General features: G+C 47.4%; 1 protein-coding gene across 1 annotated transcript; it reads left to right on the top strand.

Annotated features, from left to right (window-relative positions):
• Positions 1 to 207: 207 nt before the first annotated feature.
• Positions 208 to 23,549, top strand: LOC105038069 (UPF0481 protein At3g47200). Its single transcript, XM_010913760.4, has 4 exons — positions 208 to 250; positions 13,096 to 13,164; positions 19,650 to 19,875; positions 21,416 to 23,549. Exon 4 carries the CDS (start codon positions 21,657 to 21,659, stop codon positions 23,235 to 23,237), a length of 1,581 nt encoding a protein of 526 aa, XP_010912062.4. The 5' UTR covers positions 208 to 250; positions 13,096 to 13,164; positions 19,650 to 19,875; positions 21,416 to 21,656; the 3' UTR covers positions 23,238 to 23,549.
• Positions 23,550 to 23,777: the final 228 nt, after the last annotated feature.

Genomic DNA, 23,777 nt, shown 5'->3' with positions numbered 1-23,777 from the left:
ATATGCTATGTACATATCAATTATCACAAAATGAACTAATAGGTTAGTTAAATACTTAATGTTTGTACATATAATTTTAGTACCTCTAATTACTAAATAATTTTATTTCTTATCTAAAGCCATATTCTATATATGTTCAGATATAATCCAAGTCAAGTTATATCTTATTTTTCAAAATTAAAATAATTTTATCTTTTTAGATGCAGGTATCTCACAGAGAGGAAAGCTAAGACATTCTATTTCTATTGAGGTAAACTAAATAGTTGTTAGCCTTTAATTTAATTTTTTTAGTTCATATAGATATACTTGCAATCTATTAGATTTTCTTTTTATTTATTTTTTTATTTCTTTATAAATATTATAATTGGAAGTGAGATTCTCTTAAAAGGTGATAAGTTTTTCCATAAATGTATTGCATGAGCAATTTTTTTATATAAAGATCCACACTCACCATGGTAGGAAAGGATATGCCTAGACATGAATTTTGGGAAGTATAGATTAATATGGTATGTGTACAGATTAATATGGCATGTGTACTGTTGCGGCCAATCGCCTCGTCGCCCGATCGCCGGGAAGCGTGCACCTGCAAAAGGAAGTCCGCACTGACCGGAGGCGGCTCCGGCGGGGACCCTCCGACGGTCAAGTCAGAGAGGTGACTGGGCAACAGTGAAATGCAGACAGAGAGCTCTGAGAGGGAGAGAGGGAGAGAGAGGAGCGAGCCTGCGTATGTGGGAGAGACGGGCGGATCGATCGCTTGCACTGTTGCCTTCCCCGGTATATATAGTGGAGCACGGTATGGCGCCATCATTAATGGCGCGGACAAGCGAGGAACTGTCAACTCACTGTAGGCTGTCAGAGCCGCCGTGAAAATGTCATGTCGCCGTGTAGCCGTCTAATCACCAGGGTTGACCCGGTTCTCGGCGGGACAATGCCCCTAGGTAACTGTGCCGCATGTCCGTGTCAGAGCTGACAACGTCTGGCGGCCGTACGGCGGTTGGTGGAGTCGGCCGACCCAGGGTCGGTGGCCAGCAGAGTGGCGTCGAACTCCTCCGTCGGTCGGCGAGCTTCATGTGGGTCGGCTACCGGACCTCTGGGTTTAGTCGGTCGGGAACGGACCGTGGAATGGCCGCAGTTAGCCGCTGATGGCGTCCGTCGGCCTGTCGCCCGACTTACGATCGGCCAGTCAGAGTCGTCCGTCGGGCCGTTGGTTAGTCGGTCGGGCTGCCAGTCGGTCGGGCCCTCCGATAGTCGGTCGGTCGGTCGGTGGGTATCCCCCAACAGTTGCCCCCCTCCACTCCTAAGTCGGGTGGAGAGCTGGCCGATGTCTTCATTCGGGTAGCAAGGCCGGACGACTGGGAGTGGATTTGTCGCATGTGCAGATCCGACCGTACCGCCGGCTGATCCGTTGTCAGACATCTCACGAATCCCAGTGATCCGAACGTCTAGTCGATGCCGGAAGTCGCGCCGGCGTCAGGTGTCAGACGCCACGTCTTGTCGTTGTCAGCCGTCACGTCGGTGCCAGAAGATCGGGTGCCGGACGATACGGCGTCAGTCGATCGGATATTCGGCGCCGATCGTGGATGAGGCGTCCCATCGGGAACGCGGACCGGCGCGGGCGGCCGACTGCGGAGCCAACCCCCGCGCGCCGCGTGTCAAGGTGGTTGGCCGGCGCCCGCTCCGGCATTTAATGCGGGCGGTGCGGGCGTCCCGGGGCGAAGCGCGCCGAATCCTTAGCCAACCGGCGGGCGCCACGCGTCGCGCATCTGGAGGACCTTGGTCGGCGCGGGAGCATCTCGGCCGTCGGTCGGCCCTATATATATAGGACCTCCCGGACCCTGACCCACATTTGCCATTTGCTGGGGAAACTCTGTCCGGGCGATTTCTCGATCGTCGCGGGCAGAGCTCTTCTCTACTTCCGGAGGGTCCATCGGGTTCGTGGTCCTCCTTCCCCTTCTTGCTTTCTTCCCTCCTTTCCTTTCTTTCGGTTCCTGCACAATGACCAGGAAACCGACTCAGGGAGCTCGGTCGGGGAACCCGACCGACGACACCCGATCGGCTCCGGAAGATGAGGCCTCCTCGCTTTCGGGGCCGAACGTCGATCAGCTTCGGGAGCACTATCGCATCCCGAAGCAGTTTCGGCTCTATGCTCCAGGGGCCGGCGGTCGGGTCAACAACCCTCCGCCCGGCGACCTGGGGCTGTATGTTGAGGACCTTCGTGCGGGTCTTCGACTTCCGATTCCGGAGTTCGTCCGGAATCTGCTTGATTACTACGGACTCTGTCCGGCGCAACTGGCGCCGAACTCTGTCCGGCTAATCATTTCTTTCGCGCTGTTGTGTCAGCTCTTGCCGACCAACCCCCGCGTTTCCCTCTTCCGGGCCTTCTTCGTGCTCCGACCCCACCCTAAGGCCCGAGGGTGGTGGCTCTTCAACCCCCGGAAGGGTCTTGCCTTCATAACCGGTCTTCCATCGTCCATTCATGGATGGAAGAACCAGTTTTTCTTTGTTTCCTCTTCCTCCTCTTGTGGCTTTCCTTCTCGCTGGGGTGTACCCCGAACTGAGGCCAACGACAACAGTCGGGTCGACGTGGACGACCGGGAGGACTTCCACCGACTCAAAGACATGTTGGTCCCGAAGCAGAGGGAGCTTGTTACCGAGCAAGCTCTCTATGATGCCGGCCTGAGTCTGGTCCCCCGAATAGGTATCGCCCGATTCCTCAGCTTTTCTTTTTGTTCGGCTTTAGGGTAGTTCTGGTCCGGCCTTTAACATTGGTCGGTTTTGCAGGGACACCGCCGAGGATGAGGCCGACCGACGCCGAAATTCGTCAGTTTGCCGCCGCGAGGAAGAGGCCAGCGTCGGGGGCAGGCCCTTCGCGCCCTTCCAAGAGACCAGCCCCAGTCCCGCCAACCGTGGAAGCGTCGGCGACCGAGGGGTCGGAGCCGATTATAGCCCTCGCGGCTCCGACCGTCCGAGTCGAGGAGAGGCCGACCGAGGAAGTGGCCGAAGGAGTGTCGGCGGTTTCGCCGCCGCGGGTGGAGCCGGATGTCGTTCGGGAAGCCGAACATCGTCCGGAGGCGTCCGCTGGCGCAACGGGGGGCGCCGGGTCGAACTCCAGCATCCCATCGCTGCCAGCCCCGTCGGTCGGGGCAGCTGATCGGGGGAAAGCCCCGATGGAGCCCTCGGAGGAGGAGAGATCAATGCCCCCCAGCGCATACTACCCCGAGGGTGCATCGGCCTTGGCCGACCACAACCTTGCGAGGAGGTTGTGCCAGGGGATCCTCCTCCCTACCGACGTTCAGTCGTTGCGATCTCGGCAGGTGACCGAGATGCTGTCGCGGTTCTACCCGTCGATGGTGGAGGTAAGCTTCGCGTCACCTTTTCCCTTAAAAATTTTTGCTTGCCACATAATTCTGACAAAGCTTTTTTCCGTCGGCAGCTGATCTTCACCATGTCCGAGTTGGAGGCCGGATACCGAAGGTTCGGCGACGTTCGGGCAGCCTTCAAGGAAAGGTCGGCGGCGGCCGAGGCCGAAAGAACGATGCTAGTCGACCAACTACAGGAGTCGGTCGACCGGGAGGCCAAATTGACGGACGAGGTCTCCCGGCTTATGGCCGAACTGAAGTCGGCCAAGAAGGAGGCCAAGCACAAAGGTCGGGTCGTGCGTCGTCTTCGACGCGAACGGGACAGTGCCACCTCCGAACTCCAAGGGGAACGCGAGCAACTTCGGGTCAGCCTGGGGAAGCTCGCGGAAACCGAAGAGGACTTGTCCATCGCCCAAATCGACGTCGAAATTGCCAGGGCCGAGGCGGAGTTGGCGAAGGAGGAGCTGGCCCACATTGAGGACGAGGCACGGTCGGCGAGGGAGTCGGCCGATCGTGCGGTTGAGGACTTCCGGGCCTCCGACCGGTTCAAGGAGGAGATGCTCGAATCGGGCTTCGCCTCCTACCGGGTCGGGTTCGAAGATGGTCGGGATGCCGTCCATGCCTTGTACCCGGAGGTGGACGTCAGCCGAGTCGCGCCGCTACTCGCCGAAGAGGAGGGAACCGAAGAGGAGGCTGACCATCTGTCGGGAGGCATCATCCCAACGGAGGAAGCCGTTCCGGAGCAGGAGCCGACCGGAGGTCCCTTGCCGACTGAAGGACATCCTTCTGCCGCCGACCCAGCGCCGCTTATGGTCGAGACGCCGATTCTTCCCGATCCTCCGTCGGTCGAAGAGATTATCCAGGACGAATGATCGGTCCAGCCGACTGTCTTCCTTTTGTTTATTTTTGAAAATACATGTAATCGGCTTCGGCCCGACTTTGTAATTTCTTCTAATCAATGAATGAAATTGTCTTCTCTTTTGCTTCTTGTTTGTAATGTTTCTTGTCGCTGTAATGTCGAACCCTAGTCGCCAACTTAGAGAAGTCGCCAACTCGGGTAAGTCGGTAGGACTTAACCGGCTTGCACAGCTCCGAAGTAGCTTGTGTCCCGACTTTAGGTCGGTTTTCAATAATTGTAGTCGCTATTCGGGCGCATCTGTTAAGTCGGGATCCGATCGAACCTGGTAAGGTTCGGTAGTCGGACTTCCGCAGATGCGTTCAGTCGAACATCGACCGGCGCAGTGTCGGGGGAGCGATAGTAAGTCGGATCCCCAAGCTCTTGCGTTGGGTTCTCATGTCCTTCGACAGACGGTGGCGAACCGAGTGTCGTTAAGCCGGCCGCAGGTCGGTCGGCGAGTAGTGGGTGCGACTAAGGTCGCATCATGTGATAGACGGTGGTAAGCCGAATATCCCTCGACCGGCCGTAGCCTGATCGGAATGTCGCGGCAACAGCCGCGTGGGCTTTTAGCCTTTCTTCGGTCGGGGCCCGATCGATCAGTCGGCCGATGGATTCTGCCCGAAAATTCGACCGTAGAAGGAGTACAAACTCCCGTCATCGTAGATGCATCGGTCCGAGTAAGGGGCCGATGTGTCGTCGGTTCCAGGTCCGCGTCGATGCGTCGGGGCTGAGCGCCGATCAGTAGTCGAAGGGTTAGAACTCCGATTTTTCAAACTGAACTTGTATTCCGATGATTGAATTACAGAATTCACTGGTAATACAGCTTCAAGTTGTCGGCGTTCCAAGTCCGGGGAATGGTTTTTCCCTCAAGGGTTTCCAGCCGATAGGCTCTCGGCCCGAAGGTGTCAGCAACCTTGTAGGGTCCTTCCCAGTTGGGAGCCATCTTCCCTTGGTCCAAGGGCTTCGACACCTCCGCCTTCCTCAAGACTAGGTCGCCAGGTTTAAAGAGCTTTGGTCTGACCTTGGCGTTGTAGTACCGGGCGACCCTCTGTCGGTATGAGGCCATTCGGATTTGAGCCTCATCTCGCAGTTCGGGGAGGAGGTCTAGGTCGGCCCTCCGGCTTTCGGAGTTGTCCGGCTCGCGGTACTGCTCGACCCTCGAAGATGGCAGGCCAATCTCGAGCGGGATCACAGCTTCTGTCCCGTAGGCCAAACTGAACGGCGACTCCCCGGTCGGGACACGGGGGGTCGTTCGGTAAGCCCATAGGACGGAGCCCAGCTCGTCGACCCAGAGACCTTTGGCTTCGTTCAGTCGGGTCTTGAGTCCATGGAGCAAGGTTCGGTTCGTCACCTCGACCTCGCCATTGGACTGTGGGTGCCCGACTGAAGTTAGTCGATGACGGATGTGGAACCTGGCGCAGAAGTCCTTGAAGTCTTGGTTGTCGAATTACCGTCCGTTGTCGGTGATGATGGTGTGCGGCAATCCGAACCTGAAGATGATGGACTTTTGGACGAAGTCCTCCATCTTCCGCTCGGTGATCTGCGCCAAGGGCTCAGCCTCGACCCACTTCGTGAAGTAGTCGATGGCGACAACGATGAACTTCCTTTGGCCCGACGCCGGTGGGAAGGGGCCGAGAATATCGACTCCCCACTGAGCGAAGGGCCACGGAGCGACAATGGGAGCGATTTGGCTGGCCGGTTGGCGCTGAATATTGGCATACTTCTGGCATGGCTCGCACCTTCGGACCAACTCTGCCGCATCCTTTCTCATGGTCGGCCAGTAGTAGCCCTGCCGCAAGACCTTGAAGGCTAAGGACTTGCCCCCCAAGTGATTCCCATAAATTCCTTCGTGAACCTCTCGGAGAGCGTAGTCGGCGTCGGTTGGTCCCAAACACCTGAGCAGAGGGAGGGAGAACGACCTCTTGTAGAGTCGGCCGTCCATGATCACATATTGTGACGCCGACCATCGGAGTCGCTTGGCCTCCGCGGGATCTTTGGGACTGGTCCCGTCGGACAAGTACCGGACGATCGGGTCCATCCAACTTGGTTCGGACGTTAGCTGCTGCACTTCTTCGACCCGATCAATGCTCGGCTGTTGGAGGTTTTCGACAAACGTCCGACCCAAAGAATCATAGGCCGACGTTGCCAATCTGGAGAGAGCATCGGCACGGGCGTTCTCCGTCCTGGGGATGTGGGAGATCTCGAAATACTCGAGGCGGGCCACGAGATCCTTTACCTTCTGAAGATACTTGATCATGGTTGGATCTCGCGCCTCGAAGTCGCCCTTGACCTGCCCCACGATCAGCTGAGAGTCGGAGAATGCCCGGAGGCTGTCGACGCCCAATTCCTTCGCCATCCTCAAGCCCGCGAGGAGTGCCTCGTATTCGGCTTGATTGTTGGAGGCCTTGAAGTCGAACCGGAGGGCGTATTCGGTGACTACCCCGTCCGAGTTCGTGAGCAGGAGCCCGGCCCCGCTTCCCTGAGCGTTGGAGGCTCCGTCGATGTGAAGTACCCAGGTGGAGATCGGGTCCCGCTCAGAGACCGAATCTCGTCCCGGGCCTTCAGCTCCCGACCTTTTGTCGGTCGTCGGGCATTCGGCGATGAAGTCGGCCAAGACCTGAGCCTTCAAGGCAGGCCTTGGTCGGTACTGAATGTCGAACTCGCTAAGCTTCATTGCCCACTTAGCGAGTCGTCCGGATGTGTCGGGTCGGCGCAGTACGGCCCTCAGGGGCTGGTTGGTGAGTACCACGATGGCGTGGGCCTGGAAGTATGGGCGGAGCCGTTGCGCGGAGACGGTCAGGGCGAAGACCATCTTTTCCGTCTCCGAGTATCTGGCTTCGGCGCCGTGGAGCACTTTGCTGATGTAGTAGATGGGCTGATGGGTTCGGCGCTCGTTTTCCCGAACGAGCACCGAACTGATCGCCTCAGAAGATGTGGCCAAGTAGAGATACAAGGTCTCCCCGACCTGCGGCTTTACGAGCAGCGGCGGGGAAGCCAGGTACTTTTTCAGGTCTTCAAAGGCCTGTTCGCACTCATCCGACCAAGAGAAACCATTCGCCTGGCGCAAGGTTTTGAAGAACGGGAGGCACCTTTCAGCTGATCGGGAAATGAATCGGCTAAGAGCGACGATTCTCCCGTTCAGTTGTTGGACCTCCTTCTTGGTGTTCGGATGACGCATGGCGAGGATCGCCTTTATCTTCTCAGGGTTGGCCTCGATCCCTCTCTGAGAAACGAGGAATCCGAGGAACTTCCCCGAGGTCACCCCGAAGGCGCATTTGGTCGGATTGAGCTTCATTCGGTGTCGTCGAAGGGTGCGGAAGGTCTCCTCGAGATCCTGAACATGGTCCGGGATCTGCGTGCTCTTCACCAGCATGTCGTCCACATACACTTCCATGTTACGCCCGATCTGGTCTTTGAAGACCTTATTGACGAGTCGCTGGTAGGTGGCACCGGCGTTCTTCAATCCGAAGGGCATCACCCTGTAGCAGTAGAGGCCCTTGGGGGTCACGAACGCGGTGTGCTCCTCGTCTTCAGGCGCCATCCGGATCTGATTGTACCCGGCGAAGGCGTCCATGAAGCTGAGCAGTCGAAATCCGGACGTCGCATCCACCAGCTGGTCGATCTTTGGGAGTGGAAAGCTATCCATCGGGCATGCTCGGTTGAGGTCGGTGTAGTCGATGCAGATCCTCCACTTCCCGTTGGCTTTCTTGACCATGACGACATTGGCGAGCCAATCGGGATACGTGGATTCCCGAATGAAGCCCGCTTCGAGCAGCTTGTCCACTTCCTCGTCGATGGCCTTCTGCCTTTCTGGGGCGAAGGACCTTTTCTTCTGCCTCACCGGTTTCATCGTCGGATCGATGTTGAGTCGGTGAGTCATTGTTTCCGGAGGGATGCCCGACATATCTGCTGCCGACCATGCGAATATGTCGGCGTTGGCCGTCAGCAGCTCCGCCAGTCGGTGTCGTTCGGCGTCGGGCAATTGAGACCCGATCCAAACTTTTCTGTCGGGATTTTCTCCTATCGGGATCGCCTCGAGCTGCTCGGCCGGCGAACCCCGCTCTTCCTCCTCCCGTTGATCCAGTTTGTCGATTGTCAGGGGATCCTTTGTCTCGTTGCTTTGGGCGGAGATTTGAAAGCATCGTCGGGCGAGCTGTTGATCTCCGCGCATCTCCCCGACTCCGTTTCTGGTCGGGAATCGAACAAGGAGATGGTACGTCGAGACGATCGCCCTGAGGGCGTTCAGTCCGGGTCGCCCGAGTATGGCATTGTAGGCCGAAGGGACTTGGACGACCGCGAAGATGAGGGAGACCGTGCTTTGCCGTGGTTCGGTACCGACCGTCACGGGCAGGGTGATTTCTCCTTCTGTCGCGACGGTGTCTCCGGCAAAGCCGATCAAGGGCGTGGAGACCCCACTAAATCGATCCGTCGGTAGTCGCATTCGGGAGAAGGTCGAGTAAAACAAAACATTTGTCGAACTTCCATTATCAACAAAAATTCGTTTTACATCGTAATTGGCTATTGTCGCCGACACAACAACAGCGTCGTCGTGGGGAGTCTGGATGCCCCGAACGTCGTCTTCCGCGAAGGTGATTACGTCGTTCGGTCGTGGCTTTTTCGTCGGCTCCCCCCTGTAGACGTCCCCGATCCCAGCCGCTTGGAAATCATGTTGATGACTCCGGCCGTCGGCTGGTTAGTCGGTGCCTCTTCAGTCGGCTGGGGGCGTCGATCGGCAGTCGGTCGCAGGTCGGTCGGCGGACCCTTTCGAAACTTGCCGAGATACCCTCGGCGGATGAGATTTTCGATCTCGTCCTTCAACTGGATGCATCGCTCGGTGTCGTGGCCGTGGCTCCGATGGAACCGGCAGTACTTCCGATGGTCGAGGCCCTTTGCCTTCAGAGGCGGAGGCCGTCGCAGGTATTCCTTCCCTTCGATCTCCATCAAGATCTGCGCACGGGGAGCGGAGAGAGGAGTGTAGGAGTCATACCTGGGACGCACCGACCTCGGAGTCTGTCGGCGGGATGATTTTTGGATCTGTCGGGGTGGAGAAAGCCGACTACCGGCCGGGGGCCTGCTTGGTTCGGCGGGCTCCCGACCTTTTCTTCGCTTCTCCTTCGGACCCCTGGGCTCGACCAAGCGTCGGTCGGACGCTCCTTCGTCCGCGCGCATATACTTGTATGCGCGCTCCAGTAGCTCGACGTACGTTCGGGGGAGGGTCTTGTCCAGAGAATAAGTAAATCGGGACGACCTCAGGCCCCTCTTCATGGCTGAAACCGCCATGTCTTCGTTGAGGTCCCGGACCTCGAGCGTGGCAGCGTTGAATCGCGCCACGAAGTGTCGGAGCGTCTCGTTTTCCCCCTGCTTGAGGGAAAAAAGGCTATCCGACGTTCGCGGCGGCTTTCGGCTGGTGCTGAAATGGGCCACGAACGAGTGCTCGAGCTGCGCGAAGGAATGGATACTGCCCGATCGAAGACCGGAGTACCAAGCCCTGGCATCCTTGCGAAGTGTGGCGGGGAAACCGATGCAAAAAAGAGCGTCGGTTGCCCCTTGAATTGTCATGAGAGCTTTATAGCTCTCGAGGTGGTCGACTGGGTCGGTGGAGCCGTCGTAGGGCTCCACGTGCGGCATCTTGAACCGACTGGAAATCGGCTCGTCGAGGACCAGTCGGGAGAGAGGCTGGGCGGTCTGGAAGTCGACGTCGTTCGAAGACTTCTGGCCGTCCATCTGCAGTTGGGCGAGTCGGCGGTCGATCTCCTCGAACCGTCGCTCGTAGTCGTCCGCTCGTCGATGCTGGGAGACCCCAGGGGTGGAGCCTCCGGAGGATTCTGAAAGAGAGGCCGACGGTGTGCGCGGCCGCTTTTCCTTCCTCGCCCGTTCCAACGGGGAAGGAGAGGGCCGCTGAGACCGTCGGTCGTCGCGCCGAGGTCGACCCTCCTCCTCCCCGTGGGAGCGCTGTTGGGAGTGCTCGCCTGGAGGCGGCAGGGGTCGGCGCGACCGTCGGCGGCTGCTCCTGGAAGGCATAGGCCGGGCCGCCGGTTGTTGCTGGAGGCTTTTGACTGCGTCGGTCAGTACGGTCATCTGCCGTACGATGGCCGCAATCTGGGCCTCCGTGGTCACTGCAGGGCGCGGAGAGCTAGGCTCCGCCGCCGGTGGGGGCGGGGAGGCTTCTTCCCGGCGGGAAGAACGCCTTGCCGACCCAGTGACTCTCGATCGTTGAGCTCTTGTCTTTGTCATGCTTTGCCCCTACCTGGCGCGCCAATCTGTTGCGGCCAATCGCCTCGTCGCCCGATCGCCGGGAAGCGTGCACCTGCAAAAGGAAGTCCGCACTGACCGGAGGCGGCTCCGGCGGGGACCCTCCGACGGTCAAGTCAGAGAGGTGACTGGGCAACAGTGAAATGCAGACAGAGAGCTCTGAGAGGGAGAGAGGGAGAGAGAGGAGCGAGCCTGCGTATGTGGGAGAGACGGGCGGATCGATCGCTTGCACTGTTGCCTTCTCCGGTATATATAGTGGAGCACGGTATGGCGCCATCATTAATGGTGCGGACAAGCGAGGAACTGTCAACTCACTGTAGGCTGTCAGAGCCGCCGTGAAAATGTCATGTCGCCGTGTAGCCGTCTAATCACCAGGGTTGACCCGGTTCTCGGCGGGACAATGCCCCTAGGTAACTGTGCCGCATGTCCGTGTCAGAGCTGACAACGTCTGGCGGCCGTACGGCGGTTGGTGGAGTCGGCCGACCCAGGGTCGGTGGCCAGCAGAGTGGCGTCGGACTCCTCCGTCGGTCGGCGAGCTTCATGTGGGTCGGCTACCGGACCTCTGGGTTTAGTCGGTCGGGAACGGACCGTGGAATGGCCGCAGTTAGCCGCTGATGGCGTCCGTCGGCCTGTCGCCCGACTTACGATCGGCCAGTCAGAGTCGTCCGTCGGGCCGTTGGTTAGTCGGTCGGGCTGCCAGTCGGTCGGGCCCTCCGATAGTCGGTCGGTCGGTCGGTGGGTATCCCCCAACATGTGCTAATTAATGTAATGACAAAGAAGAATTGTAGATGCTGTGGGATACTCAATTATCTAGTTTTCAATCTATATATTATACTAACACAAACTATTTATGTATTTATTATAAATTTATTTTTTAACCAATAAAATAGTTATGTATCATGACTTAACTATATTTTTTTTTAGGATTTTTTGCGTGTATATCCTTATTCAAATTTGTGTGAATATCCTCATAAAATTGCTATTTACATATATATCCTTATAAATTTTTCTTTTTGCACATCTATCCATAAGAATATTTTAGTCATTTTAATTTTAAACCATTAATTTTTAATGGTGTTAGATGATATGTGTGCATATGCAAAAAAATATATTTTATGAGGGTATACATGCAGATATCAATTTTGAAAGGGTATTTATGCAAATTTGAATGTTTGAGGGTCTATATGTAAAAAAATCTTTTTTTTTTAATTTTTGCAGGTATCACTTGTTGAAGATTAATAGAAGCATGATTTTTTTTTACAATTATCAAGAATATTGAACATAAATGATTTTATTTATTTCAATAATTTTTTAGTATTGTTGTTGTGTTTTGATTTGTTCAGGGATGTTATTTAGTATGTGTTACAATGTAAAGAAACATTTTTTTTTAAATTTTAGTTAATTAAATTTACCTTTTGTTATATGTTTGGTTCTTGTTGATATCAATGATAGATCAGAAAATGTGTTTCCAACAAAATATATAGATTTTTATACAGTATTTTTATAGATTTACATGCCACTAAAATGTGATGAAAACATTCTATGGAAGACCATAAAAAATACTAAAATCCAAGTATTTTCAGATGTGACAAAATATAAATAAAAAATTCTGTTATATATGCCTTTCCCAGCACTTTTAAATGCCAGTAAAAATTATGATAAAGAAACCCAGAAATACTAAATACCCCGCATTAAAAATATCATAAAAAAGTATAATATTTAAATAAAATAGTGGCTATAGATAGTTTTTCCAACATTTATAAATGCTGGTAAAAATTTTAGTAATTTGTAAATGTTGCGAAAGATCTATTTAAAATGCTGCCAAAAGAACTAAATCCCTCACATATTTCATAAATTCTGGGATGCAATCCTCTACATCACATTAGCCAACATTTGTCCAGCATTTTTGAAAAATAGAGGGGCTATAATGATGATATTTTTTTATTTTTACCAGCATTTTTGGAATGCTGATGATTTCATAATTTTTTGTAGTGTGTTTTGATGTAAATGTAATAGATTCTGCATTTTTCTTGTTTTCTGATCTCTTGGATTTCCTCGCACTAAAAGACCTACCTAGCATCGTTTGATCCTTTTCTCCATTTCTTTGTACTGTTTTTGTTCCCCTGATGAAAGCAGGCAGGTACTATATTCTCCCTCTATAACTTCTTTTGTTCTTCTTTATTTTGTACATATTTCTTCTCTTAATTAATTTAATTGAGTGGGGGGAAGTACCTTACTTCCTCCACATTTCATTCAAAAAAACAGAAAAGAAAAAAAAGTTGGTGGCCACACCCTCCTGTTCCTTAAGAAAAGAAAGAAGCAACCGCTCTTTTCCTTTTTACACTTTGGAGCCATTTTGTCTCCAAAGTGTTTGTTGCTGCTTTAATAGTTGAAGATGATATTCCTTGCTTCTAAACAAACCAGACCACCATCCCAAGCAAGCAATGGTTCCATGATCATGGTCCCTATAAATTTAATTATTTTACAGATTTAGTTTGCCTGCTCAACTCATTGTAGCAAGTAGCTGATATATGTCCAAATCCAAGCCCTAAACTTCTGACTTTTGAGCAGTTCTGTATTATGTAGGTCTTTCACGTATCAAGCTTTTGCAACCCTAAGTCTTGATGTGCTTTGCCTGGTGCAAGAAAAAAGAAGGTTAGTTTGTTCTCCATTGCAAGAATAAGAGTAACTTGTTTTAATCACCAAGGTTTCATTTCGATATCCCAAATCTGAAAATTATTATGTATTTTGTTTGTTGCTTAATCCAAAGTTTATAATTAATTTTTAAATGGTTTTTGGTTGTCGGAAATGAGAATTTCAAAAACAAATTCCTAACTTATATAAGAAATTTTGTAAAATCTGGAACTTGAATTGTCTTATTCAGTAGATATTTTTAATTTTATGATATATTAGTTAAGAAACTTTGCAGAGAGAGAGAGAGAGAGATTCTTGTTGAATCTGTACATTGGAAGAGAGTTTTCTCCCTTTTTTAAAGCTAAGAGGTGAGAGGGAAGGCTGGGAAACGTTGGTTTTCTCCCAACCAGTCCCCCCCCCCCCCCCCCTTTTTTTTTTCTGAAAAGATGGGAGGGAATTCCACCCAGTTTTATCAGTAAATAGGATAATTTTTGCGTGGGAGAAGAATGTACAGATGTTTGCCGGAGGAAGCTGTTCCTCTTTTCTTTCAAATTTAAAAAACAAGGGTTGGGTCGGATCGGCCCATCATGGACGCCTTCTCAAATTGCTAAAAGGACTTGGCAACTCCATAGCAAGCAATGGGCGAACATGATATGGAAAAGTCATCCCCCCATATTGGTACACAACCTGTGCAGTTGTTTTGGCAATTATCTTAATATCTCGATCATTAGCAGAGTCCATGATCTTATCAAGTTAGAGAAACTTGCAAATCTCAATTTCATGCATCAGTCGACACCTCACGCCGAGACCTTGTCCTTCTAGCAGATCAAGACTTCAAATATGGATTTTTTTTTTAAATCTTAAGTTATATGATGTATTTTGGTAAGTTAAGACAATCAGGATCAAATTCTCCTTCCATTTTGGAAAAAACTCAACTATGCAAAGCGTCGATGTATACGACATAGAAATCTAAATTATCGTTATTTGGACAATGAGGACGTCAAGTGTAGTCTAACCTTTCTCTTAAAGGAGGGAAGTGTTACTGATAGTGCTACTATCAGTATTAGGATAGGATTTTTCTTTTGTTATTCTATCAAACTATTACCACTACCACCACTACTACGATACTACATAGATTTTTTTATGTTGTAATGACAACTATCCTTTAAAGGAACATCTTTTAAAGGATGTTTATCGTTACAAGACTAAAAGCCTATGTAGTATTGTAGTGAGTAGCACTGCTAATAGAATAACAGAAGAAGGAACACACCCTTGGAGGGTTGGATATATATATTCTAGTTGTAGAAATTTAATTTAGACGTCCTTTTATTTACTATACTATTGCTTAAGTGTATCTTTCTAATCTATGTACATCATCAAATTTGGACATGCTTTTGCATTGAATGTTATGATTTTGCAAGCTTGGAAAAATGTGAAAGATAATTTGAAAGATAAACTGATAAATAAAACTTGATAATTAATTTGATTGATGGCTGAAGGGCCTTTCTAGACTTGAAACTTAATACTTATATATTGTTTTTCCTAACTACTCGACATCTATCTCTTTTCAGCAATCACACCTATCCTTATATCATCCACTTTCTTATAGTTGCTATAATTGGTTGTACCCATACTACAATAAAAATGGCCATTAGCAGTATTTTTAGATGTCACTATAGATCAGAAAGAATGCCGTAAATATCTTTATTAGTATTTTTATGGTATTTTCTTATATACTATCTTAAGATGATGGGGGCAATTAATTCTCAGCATTTTGAAAAAAATTATCAATAAAAATTTTTATTTTAGTGGCATATATAAGCACCTTAAAAGTCTCAATTAATTTCATTATATATAAGTATCTTTAAAATTTTAATACTGATTTTTTTATATGCCGACAAAAATTATCAAAAAATAAATTATATGTATCCTAAAATTAGATTAGAACAAAGGAAGGATTAAACATGCTCTTAACCATCAACTACAACTTATATTATTAATATATAAGAGTAGCTTATTTAACTTATTAACATACATTCATATTATTAAATAAGTAATGCTATGAATATATATATATATATATATATCCAATTTTTGAATATCTTGTCGAGAGATTGGAGGTCTCATATCGAGAACAGCCTTGATCTTCTTTGAGATTGGCCTCGATGCCTTGCCTTATCACCATGATGCTAAGGAACTTTTTTGAAGTAACATCGAAGGTGTATTTTATTAGATTCAGCTTTATTCAGTGTCTTCTCAAGGCATCGAAAGCTTCAGTCAAGTCATCGATGTAGAGGACAGCTTCTGTACTCTTCACAAGTATATCGTCAATGTAGATTTCTATATTACGATCGATCTGATATTTGAAAATCTGTTGATCAGCCTCTGATATATAGCTCCGATATTTTTGAAACCAAAAAGCATGATTTTGTAGCAGTACAAGCCCTTGTTGGTGATAAACGTCCTGTTCTCCTCATCCTCGGGCACCATCTAAATTTGATTGAAGCCAGAGAAGGCATCCAGGAAGCTGAGTAGCTAATGGCCTGGTATAGTGTCGACTAGTTGATTGATCCATGAAAGTAGAAAGCTATTCTTGAGATAGATTTTATTTAAGTTGGTGTAGTTGATGCAAATTCATCATTTGTCATTACCTTTCTTGACCATCACAATGTTCGTAAGCCAATTCGGATAGGTTATCTCACGAATGAAGTCAACTGCTTGCAGTTTATCAACCTCTTTGTCGATGGCTTTTTGTCGCTCAGGAGTAAAATTTCTTTTCTTTTCTCTTACTAGCTTATGATTGACGTCGACATTCAATCGATGGATAATTACTTTTGGAGGGATGTTCGATATGTCTGGGGTAGACCAGATGAGAACATTAACATTCTCCCTTAGAAAGTTGATCAGCTTCTCCCACAGTTCATCACTCAATAAAGATCCGACATGAATGATCTTAGTCAGATCTTCATCGTAGAGGGGTACTGAAATAAGTTGCTCCATGGGTTCTCCCTGACTTCCTTCTTCTCTCTGATCCAATCCGTTGTTGATGAGAAGAGCTTTAGTTGATCTCTTTCCTTTGATTATGGTGAAGTAACATTATCGGATCAACTATTGATCCCCCTCATTTCTCTAGTCCCTTTCCTCATCGAGAAGTGCACGAGTAGGTGGTACATTGAAACAATCTCTCGAAGTGCATTTAGCTCGGGTCATCCCAAGATGATGTTGTAAGCAGAGGGGACTTGGATCATGAGAAAGTTAAGGTGCACGATTAATTCTCGAGGTAGTTGTCCAACAATAACAGAGAGTTCAATTTCTCCTTCTACTTTAATCGAGTCGCCAGTGAATCTGACTAGAGGAATATTGATTGGTTTGAAAGGTTAGTAGAAAGTTGCATTCAAGAGAAACAGTTATAGAAAATCATATCAGTGGAGTTTTTATTATCAATAAGACATCGTTTTACATTATAGTTGGCTATTGTCATTGATACAACAATAGCATTGTTGTGTGGAGTCTGGACTCTTTATAGATCTTCTTCGGAAAAAATGATGTCGTTATCTGCTCGCTGACACTTGGAACAACTTTTTGAGTCATTTGCTCTCTGAAGTCTCAATTCCATCGAAATCATATTGATTATGCCTCCCGTAGATTGAGTGTGAGCTTTCTTTTCGGGACATGGCTGAGGTGGTGGATCAAAAGGTAGTTGCACGGGTCGCTCCCGCACGTATTTCTTGAGATAGCCCCACCTTATCAGATTTTCTATCTCATTCTTCAATTGGATGCATTGTTTGGTATCGTAACTGTGGTCGCAATGGAACCAATAGTAGTGCTTTTGATTGTGAGACTTTGATTTCAATGGCTAGGGTCATCGAGGATTGCTCTTCTCCTCTATCTTCATGAGAATCTGTGCACAAGGAGTAGTTAGAGGAGTGTAAGAGTCATATTTGTTGCCAGAATTCTTGGGCTTCAGGTTTGGTTGGGAAGGCGGAGCCTCCTCAACATGGATTCGGCTAGGCCCCATGGAGGTTCCTTTCTTCTTCATCTTCTTCTTCTGATCTTTGCCTTCGAACTGGTGCCGATCAGCTACTGCTTCCTCAGTGTGGATGTACTTTTGCGTGCACTAAAGGAGCTTGACGTAGGATTGGAGAAGCATCTTGTCCAGGGAATAGGTGAATCTGGAGCTTTGTAGTCCTCGCTTCATGGCAGCAACGACTGTCAGCTCGTTGAGGTCACAGATCTCCATGGTGGCGGTGTTGCGATGCACCACAAAATCCCATAGAGATTCTCCATCCCGCGGCTTAATGGAGAATAGGTTGTCAAAGGTTTGCGGTACTCTCCGGTTGGCACCGAAATATGCCATGAAGAGTTGCTCGAACTATTCGAATAAATGGATGCTCCCTGGTTGAAGATCAGAGCACCATATTTAGGTAGTTTTTCAGAGAGTAACTGGAAAGATGATGCAGAGGAGGGCGTCGGATGCCCCCTAGAGAAGCATGAGTGCTTTATAGTTTTCGAGATGATCGAGTGGGTCGGTAGAGTCATCGTATGGCTCTATCTGTAGCATCTTGAACCGACTAAAAATTGGCTCGTCAAAAATTCATCAAGAGAAGGATGGATGCGAGCTGATGTCGAATTCATCGGTTGAATCTTGATTGTTAATCTGAAGCTAGTTCAGGTGACGATCGAGCTCCTTTAGCTTTCGATCGTACTTATCTAACCATTGCTGAGACTCATCGGGACACTTGAAATATCTTGGGGTAGAACCTTCTCTAGAAAAAAAACTTGACAGAGATCGCGGCCTCTTCTCCTTCTGTAGAGCTCGTCGAGGGGAAGAAGATCGGTGATCGTCGGAGTCAGCCTGAGGAGCACATTGGGAGTCTAGATGCGGTGACTATCGGATGGGTCATGGACTCGCCCGATGGAAGCATCGAGTCAAGTGGCGGGATGAAGAATAAGGCCGGTGACTATGCTGAGAAGGCACATCAAGCGGTGCCGATTCCTCTGGCCATCATTGCTGTTGCTACTATTGGAGATTATGGAGCCTCCATTAAAGCCTTCACTTGTTGCACAAGGGTAGAGAACTACTGATGGTCCATTATCACCATTGGTCGTAAGCACTCAGCTCTCCGAGGGTCGTCGGAGGTGCATCACGTCGCGATGAGTGTCGAGCAGAGTTCGCAGAAGCACTTTGTGCTCTTATCTTGGCCATGGTGGTTCCTGGGAGAGTGCTTTTCTCTTTTTGCCTACCTCCTACCTGGCATGCCAAACTATTGCAGCCTGTTTTTGATGGGATAGTCGGCCAAGGGTCGAGTTGCTGTGCCTGAATGTCGCATGATGGGAAGTTGAAAGAGGATAGTCGATCGTCAGAGAAGGTGCACAGTCAAGGAGGTCGAAAGCGAGAGCAAGGGTATGTAGTGAGTGTCGACACTGATCTTCGCCTGACATCAGGGATGCAAAACCTACAAAGGTCCCACCAGAGGTGGCTTCAGTGAGGACCCTCCAATGCTCAAGTTAGAGATGCGACTCAATAGGGAGAGTAGCAGAGTTTCGGCATCACTGTTGGCCAACGTACTTGGAGGGGTCTCTGCTTATCTCTATTTATAGTGGGAACAAAGTCAATGGTAGAAGGATAGGAGATCATTCCAGTGTGTCCTATCATATGAAACCGCATGGGGCATCATTAAATGATTTTGAACGACGGACGTGCCTTTTATTTGATGTGCAGGTGGCTGCAGTGACGAACGTTACCGCATGTGTGGTGCAATAAATGACTTCATGGGCATAATTAATGATCTTGTGGCTTCCCATGGCACACAGCCGGCCATCCAAGGTATGGCTCCCTAGGTGACATGTCCTAATTTGCCCTGACCGGATAGTATGGCGGCCACATTTGGCGCTCAGCTACTCAACTGAGGCTCATGCCTTGGAAGTCGCTCGGATGAGCCCGTCAAGGGGTGGCACCCCATCGTCGATCTGAATAGTCAGTTGGTCATCTAGGAGATAGTCGGCTATACGTCGAATGTCATTAGCTAGCTGTAGATGGCATGTCAAGTCGGATCGGTTTAGTTCCGACTCAATTAAGTCTGTTGTCCTTAATTAGTCGGTTGAATATCGTCGATCTTAATTGGTGAAAAGTCGATTGGGTGAGACTCGTTGATCCAAATCGGATCGAATCATAGCAGTTTGGTCGGCCAGGCATGCTTCTTCAATTAAGAGGTGAGGATGTATGGTAGTTGGATAAGCAACGAGGATCTACCCCAACAAGAGATTTATATATTTATGCATGACAAATAATTAAATTTCAAAGGTCACTTTCATACCATCCCTTACATAATTTAAATATATAATGTATCTAGGCTTTGTTTGGTCCATTTTCACAATATTATATAATAGAAGTAGTTTGCTAGCAGCAACTAGAGAATTTTGTCATGGCAAATCAATTATTTTAATTTTTGAGCTAAATGTCTGTTAGAATTTATGATGACTTATTCTCGTACTACATAAATCAGGTCAGAACATGGAAGAAGAAGTGAGTGAAAACCCCCTACCCCGCCGATGTGCAAGTAAACACCCCTCCGCCATCAAAGACAGTGCTATGGCTGTGGCACATGCAGGTGAACCCTCGCCCCCCCCCCAACATGAAAGAAGAAGTGAGTGAAAATCCCCTACCCCATCGACGTGCAAGTAAAGACCCCTCCGCCATCAAAGGCAGTGCTATGGCTGTGGCACATGCAGGTAAAACCAACCCCCCCCCTCCCTCCCCCTTTTCTTTTTCTTCTTCTTCTTCTTCTTTTGAGTGCAAATGGAGGAAGCAAGATGCTTCCCCAGTCATATTTATCTATTTATGTTTGATAGTAAGTCATTTTTATTAAAATAAAGAGTATAACTAAGAATATATGGTAAGATTAGGGGTTTACATATGGAGAACATATTAAACGGGATAACTGCTACTGTCTATTTAGAGCTGAAATCAGATCGGATACGGATCGAAAAGTAGTATATGCATATCTATATTTATTTTATCCGACAAATACAAATACAAATATAGATATTATTCAGATGCAAAAATTTATATCTATATTTATTTTAAATAGATGTGAATATAATTTGGATATTAAAAGTGTGGGTATAATTATGGATATAAGTTGGATAATTAAATTTTATGACTATAAAATCAAAGATATTACTCAATAGATAATAAATCAAGTTAATAGTATGTTTATATGGTTGTATATTTTTTAAAAAATTAATAAATATTATATAATATTATATAAAGTTATAGGTAAGTTCAGATATTCGGATATGAATCGGATGGCTGTCTATCTATATTCATATTTATTTCTCTTTGACAAATATGAATATAGATATAAATATTAGTTGGATTTTTAAATTTTTTTCATATCCGGATTGATTTGGATACTAAAATAGATCCAAATAGGTATTATTTATACCACTCTCACCCCTATGGCTACTAGTAGTGCTACTATCACTACTGGGGTAGAATTTTTTATTTGTTCTTTTATCAAACTACTGCTATTACGGTACTGCATAGGCCTTTTTGTCTTGCGATTACAGCCATCCTTTAAAGAACATCTTTTAAATAATGTTTGTTGTTCTTTTTTCAAAAGCCTATGTTGTATTGTAGTGGTAATAGAACTATTGGTTGAATAGCAGAAGAAGAAACCTATGTTTAGAAGGGTTGGATATGTATTATAGTTGTAGAAATTTAATTTGGACATTCTTTTATTTACTGTATTATTGCCTAAGTGCATTTTTCTAATCTATGTATATCATCAAATATGGACATTCTTTTACATTGAATGTTATGATTTCACAAGCTTGGGGAAAAACCTATATCTTATGAAGCAAAATCTCAAAGAAATTTAAGTATTTAATTTTTTTCAGTTTCAAATGGAGAATTCTATGTTCAGTATGGTTGTGAAAAGAAGCAAAGTTGGTAAAAATATGCAAATATTACTTTTTTTTACTCACAGTTGTCTTATTTACAAATGTAAAAAATTCACTTAGCTTGCTAATTTTCAAATCGCAGAGGTTACTTTCATTCCATCACTTGACATAATTTAAATACATAAAGCATGCTGTCAAATTTGCTCGGTCCATTTTCCAGATATTATATGATAAAAATATCTTGCTGGAAGCACTTGGGGAATTTTCTAATGGCAATTAATTATTTTAATTTTTGAACTAACTGTCTATTGGATAATCTTCGTTACAAGTTATGGCAACTTGCATGGTCTGGCACTCTATAAATCAGGTTGTAGCATGGAGGAAACACTGCGTAAGCTGCCATCCCCCACCTTCCCCGCCTCCCCGCTGCCAACCCCTCCGGCCGCTCCTCCGGTCCTTTTTAAGGCCGTGTATGTACCACCAGAACCATCTTCTACCAGTCAGATTAAATCCTACGGAAGCACATCTACCGCTGCTCTTCTACCAGTCAGATTAAATCCTACGGAAGCACATCTACCGCTAGCTGTTCAGACGAGGCATCATGGATAATGGAGGTGTGGGAAAATGTAGATTTATCTTGCCACAAGAACCCTTCTGACAAGCCATGCACCGTGTTCAAGGTCCCCAAGCACATCCGGGAGTTGGATCCTCAAGCCTACGATCCAGTGATAGCTTCCTGCGGTCCTTTTCACCACTGCCCTTGTTGTTGGAATTCTGGCTTGCAGTATGACAAAGATCCAACGGAATATCATGAGTTGGCCTATAAATCCGAAGTGGTTGATTCCCTTGGACCTTTTCAACACGACCACACATATTCGACAACTGTCATGCAGCACCACAAGTGGCGGTGTGTTGGGCACCTTCTATCGCGTTATAGATGTAAAGAGTTTCAAAATCAATTGCTGCGCTTGTGCTTGTCGGATCTGAAGAAAAAGGATGCCATGGTCCGGAGTTGCTACTCTGAGGGACTCCCAGCATGGCTGGATGAACAGAAGTTGGCATCCATCATGTTGCTTGATGGGTGTTTCATCATTTATTTCATGCTAGAAAGGAAAGAGAACGAGGACAGGAAAAAGAAGAAGGGAATGAAAGAGAAGACGGAGGAGAACGACGCAGGAATGTTGGAACAGCTTGAGGCCCCAACTGTGGCCGGGCTATTTACTTTTAATTTAGTGCTTTATGATCTGCTGAAGCTTGAGAACCAAATTCCTTTCTTCATCATCAAATTGTTATTCGATCAGCTCAAACCATGTAAGGATGATCTTGTAGACCTTGCCCTCCAACTCTTCAAAGGCATACATCCCGAGGAATCCGAATCATTCAAAAATAAGAAGGAAAAGTCCACCGGCGAATACCATCATCTGCTCCATCTATTTTATTCATCTCGGACTGCTCTAGCAGGGTCTACATCTAAACTAGGATGTATTCGTAGTACAATTGAATGCATAAAGTCACAGTGGAAGAAGACGGAAGCTGCTGGATCGACACAAGAGACTCTGACATCTGCACCCAAGTGGATTCCTAGTGCCACTGAGCTCAATAGGTCCGGGGTGAAGTTCAAGAGGAAGAAACAACAGGCAAACAATTTCTTAAACATAACATTCGAGCGGAGGAAGATGAAGATCATGCCATTGCTATGCCTCTGGAAGTTGTGTTTGATGTTTAGGAGTGGACGGATGGAGATACCACCACTGCAAATCTATGACTATACCGGTCCTCTCTTCCGAAACCTCATAGCTTTTGAGCAATGCTATCTACACACTGAGATGTACATTACGATATATGCACTCTTTATGGATTGTATCATCGATCAGGCTGAGGATGTGCGGTTGCTCCACTTAGGAGGCATATTGGAACACAAATTGAGTAGTGATCGAGCAGTGGCAGAACTCTTCAATCAGTTGGGCTGTCAGATACTCTTTCTTCCGGAAAAGATCTACCTTGCAAATCAGATTGAGAGAGTTAATAAGTTTTATGACTCCAGATGGCACAAATGGCTTGCTAACTTGAGGCGACACTATCTTGGCAATCCGTGGGCTATAATTTCAGTGCTGGCGGCGATCTTTCTTCTTGTGCTGACTATCGAGCAAGCTGTATTTTCTGCTTTATCCTATTTTCACTCTTCATAGGTATCAATGCCCTGCTTACTTGTGCAAGCATGGATCAAGAGAAATATAATGAAAGGGTGAGTGGGTAAGAAAGGATTCCCTCCAAATGGATATTGGAGAATCTTTTGTTTATCTAGGGAGAAAGGAAACTAGATGAACGTGTGATTGCTAGATCGTATAAATTAATGCGGTTGGGCTATGTTATGGACCTTATATGAAATAATTTGCTGTAATGTATCACGATTGCGATGTTATTTGCTTGGAAGTTAGCTATTAGCTGTAACGTGCTTGTGTCAAGGTGGTTCTATCGCATGGAATTGGAATTAAATTCTGTTCTAGGTTATTCTTCATGTAGTAAAGTTTCATCTTGATATTTTTAATATATTTTAGTCAAGAACACCCGTTGATAAATGCTATATCTGGGTCTATGATTTTCCCTCATTTCTCCCTCTAACATTTAAAAACAAAGGTTTTCGGAAATGATAGTGTTGTTTAATCATTACATTTCTTCTAAAAATTATATCCAACAAGTTTTGCACACAGCTATCATAGCATAACTAA

This window comes from Elaeis guineensis, chromosome 1 (genome assembly GCF_000442705.2).
Source record: "Elaeis guineensis isolate ETL-2024a chromosome 1, EG11, whole genome shotgun sequence".
Classification (NCBI taxonomy): domain Eukaryota; kingdom Viridiplantae; phylum Streptophyta; class Magnoliopsida; order Arecales; family Arecaceae; genus Elaeis; species Elaeis guineensis.
This window is presented reverse-complemented; position numbering and strand designations above follow the sequence as displayed.

Coding starts and splice junctions, on each gene's coding strand:
- LOC105038069 (XM_010913760.4), top strand. CDS start 21,657: ATGGAGGTGTGGGAAAATGTAGATTTATCTTGCCACAAGAACCCTTCT.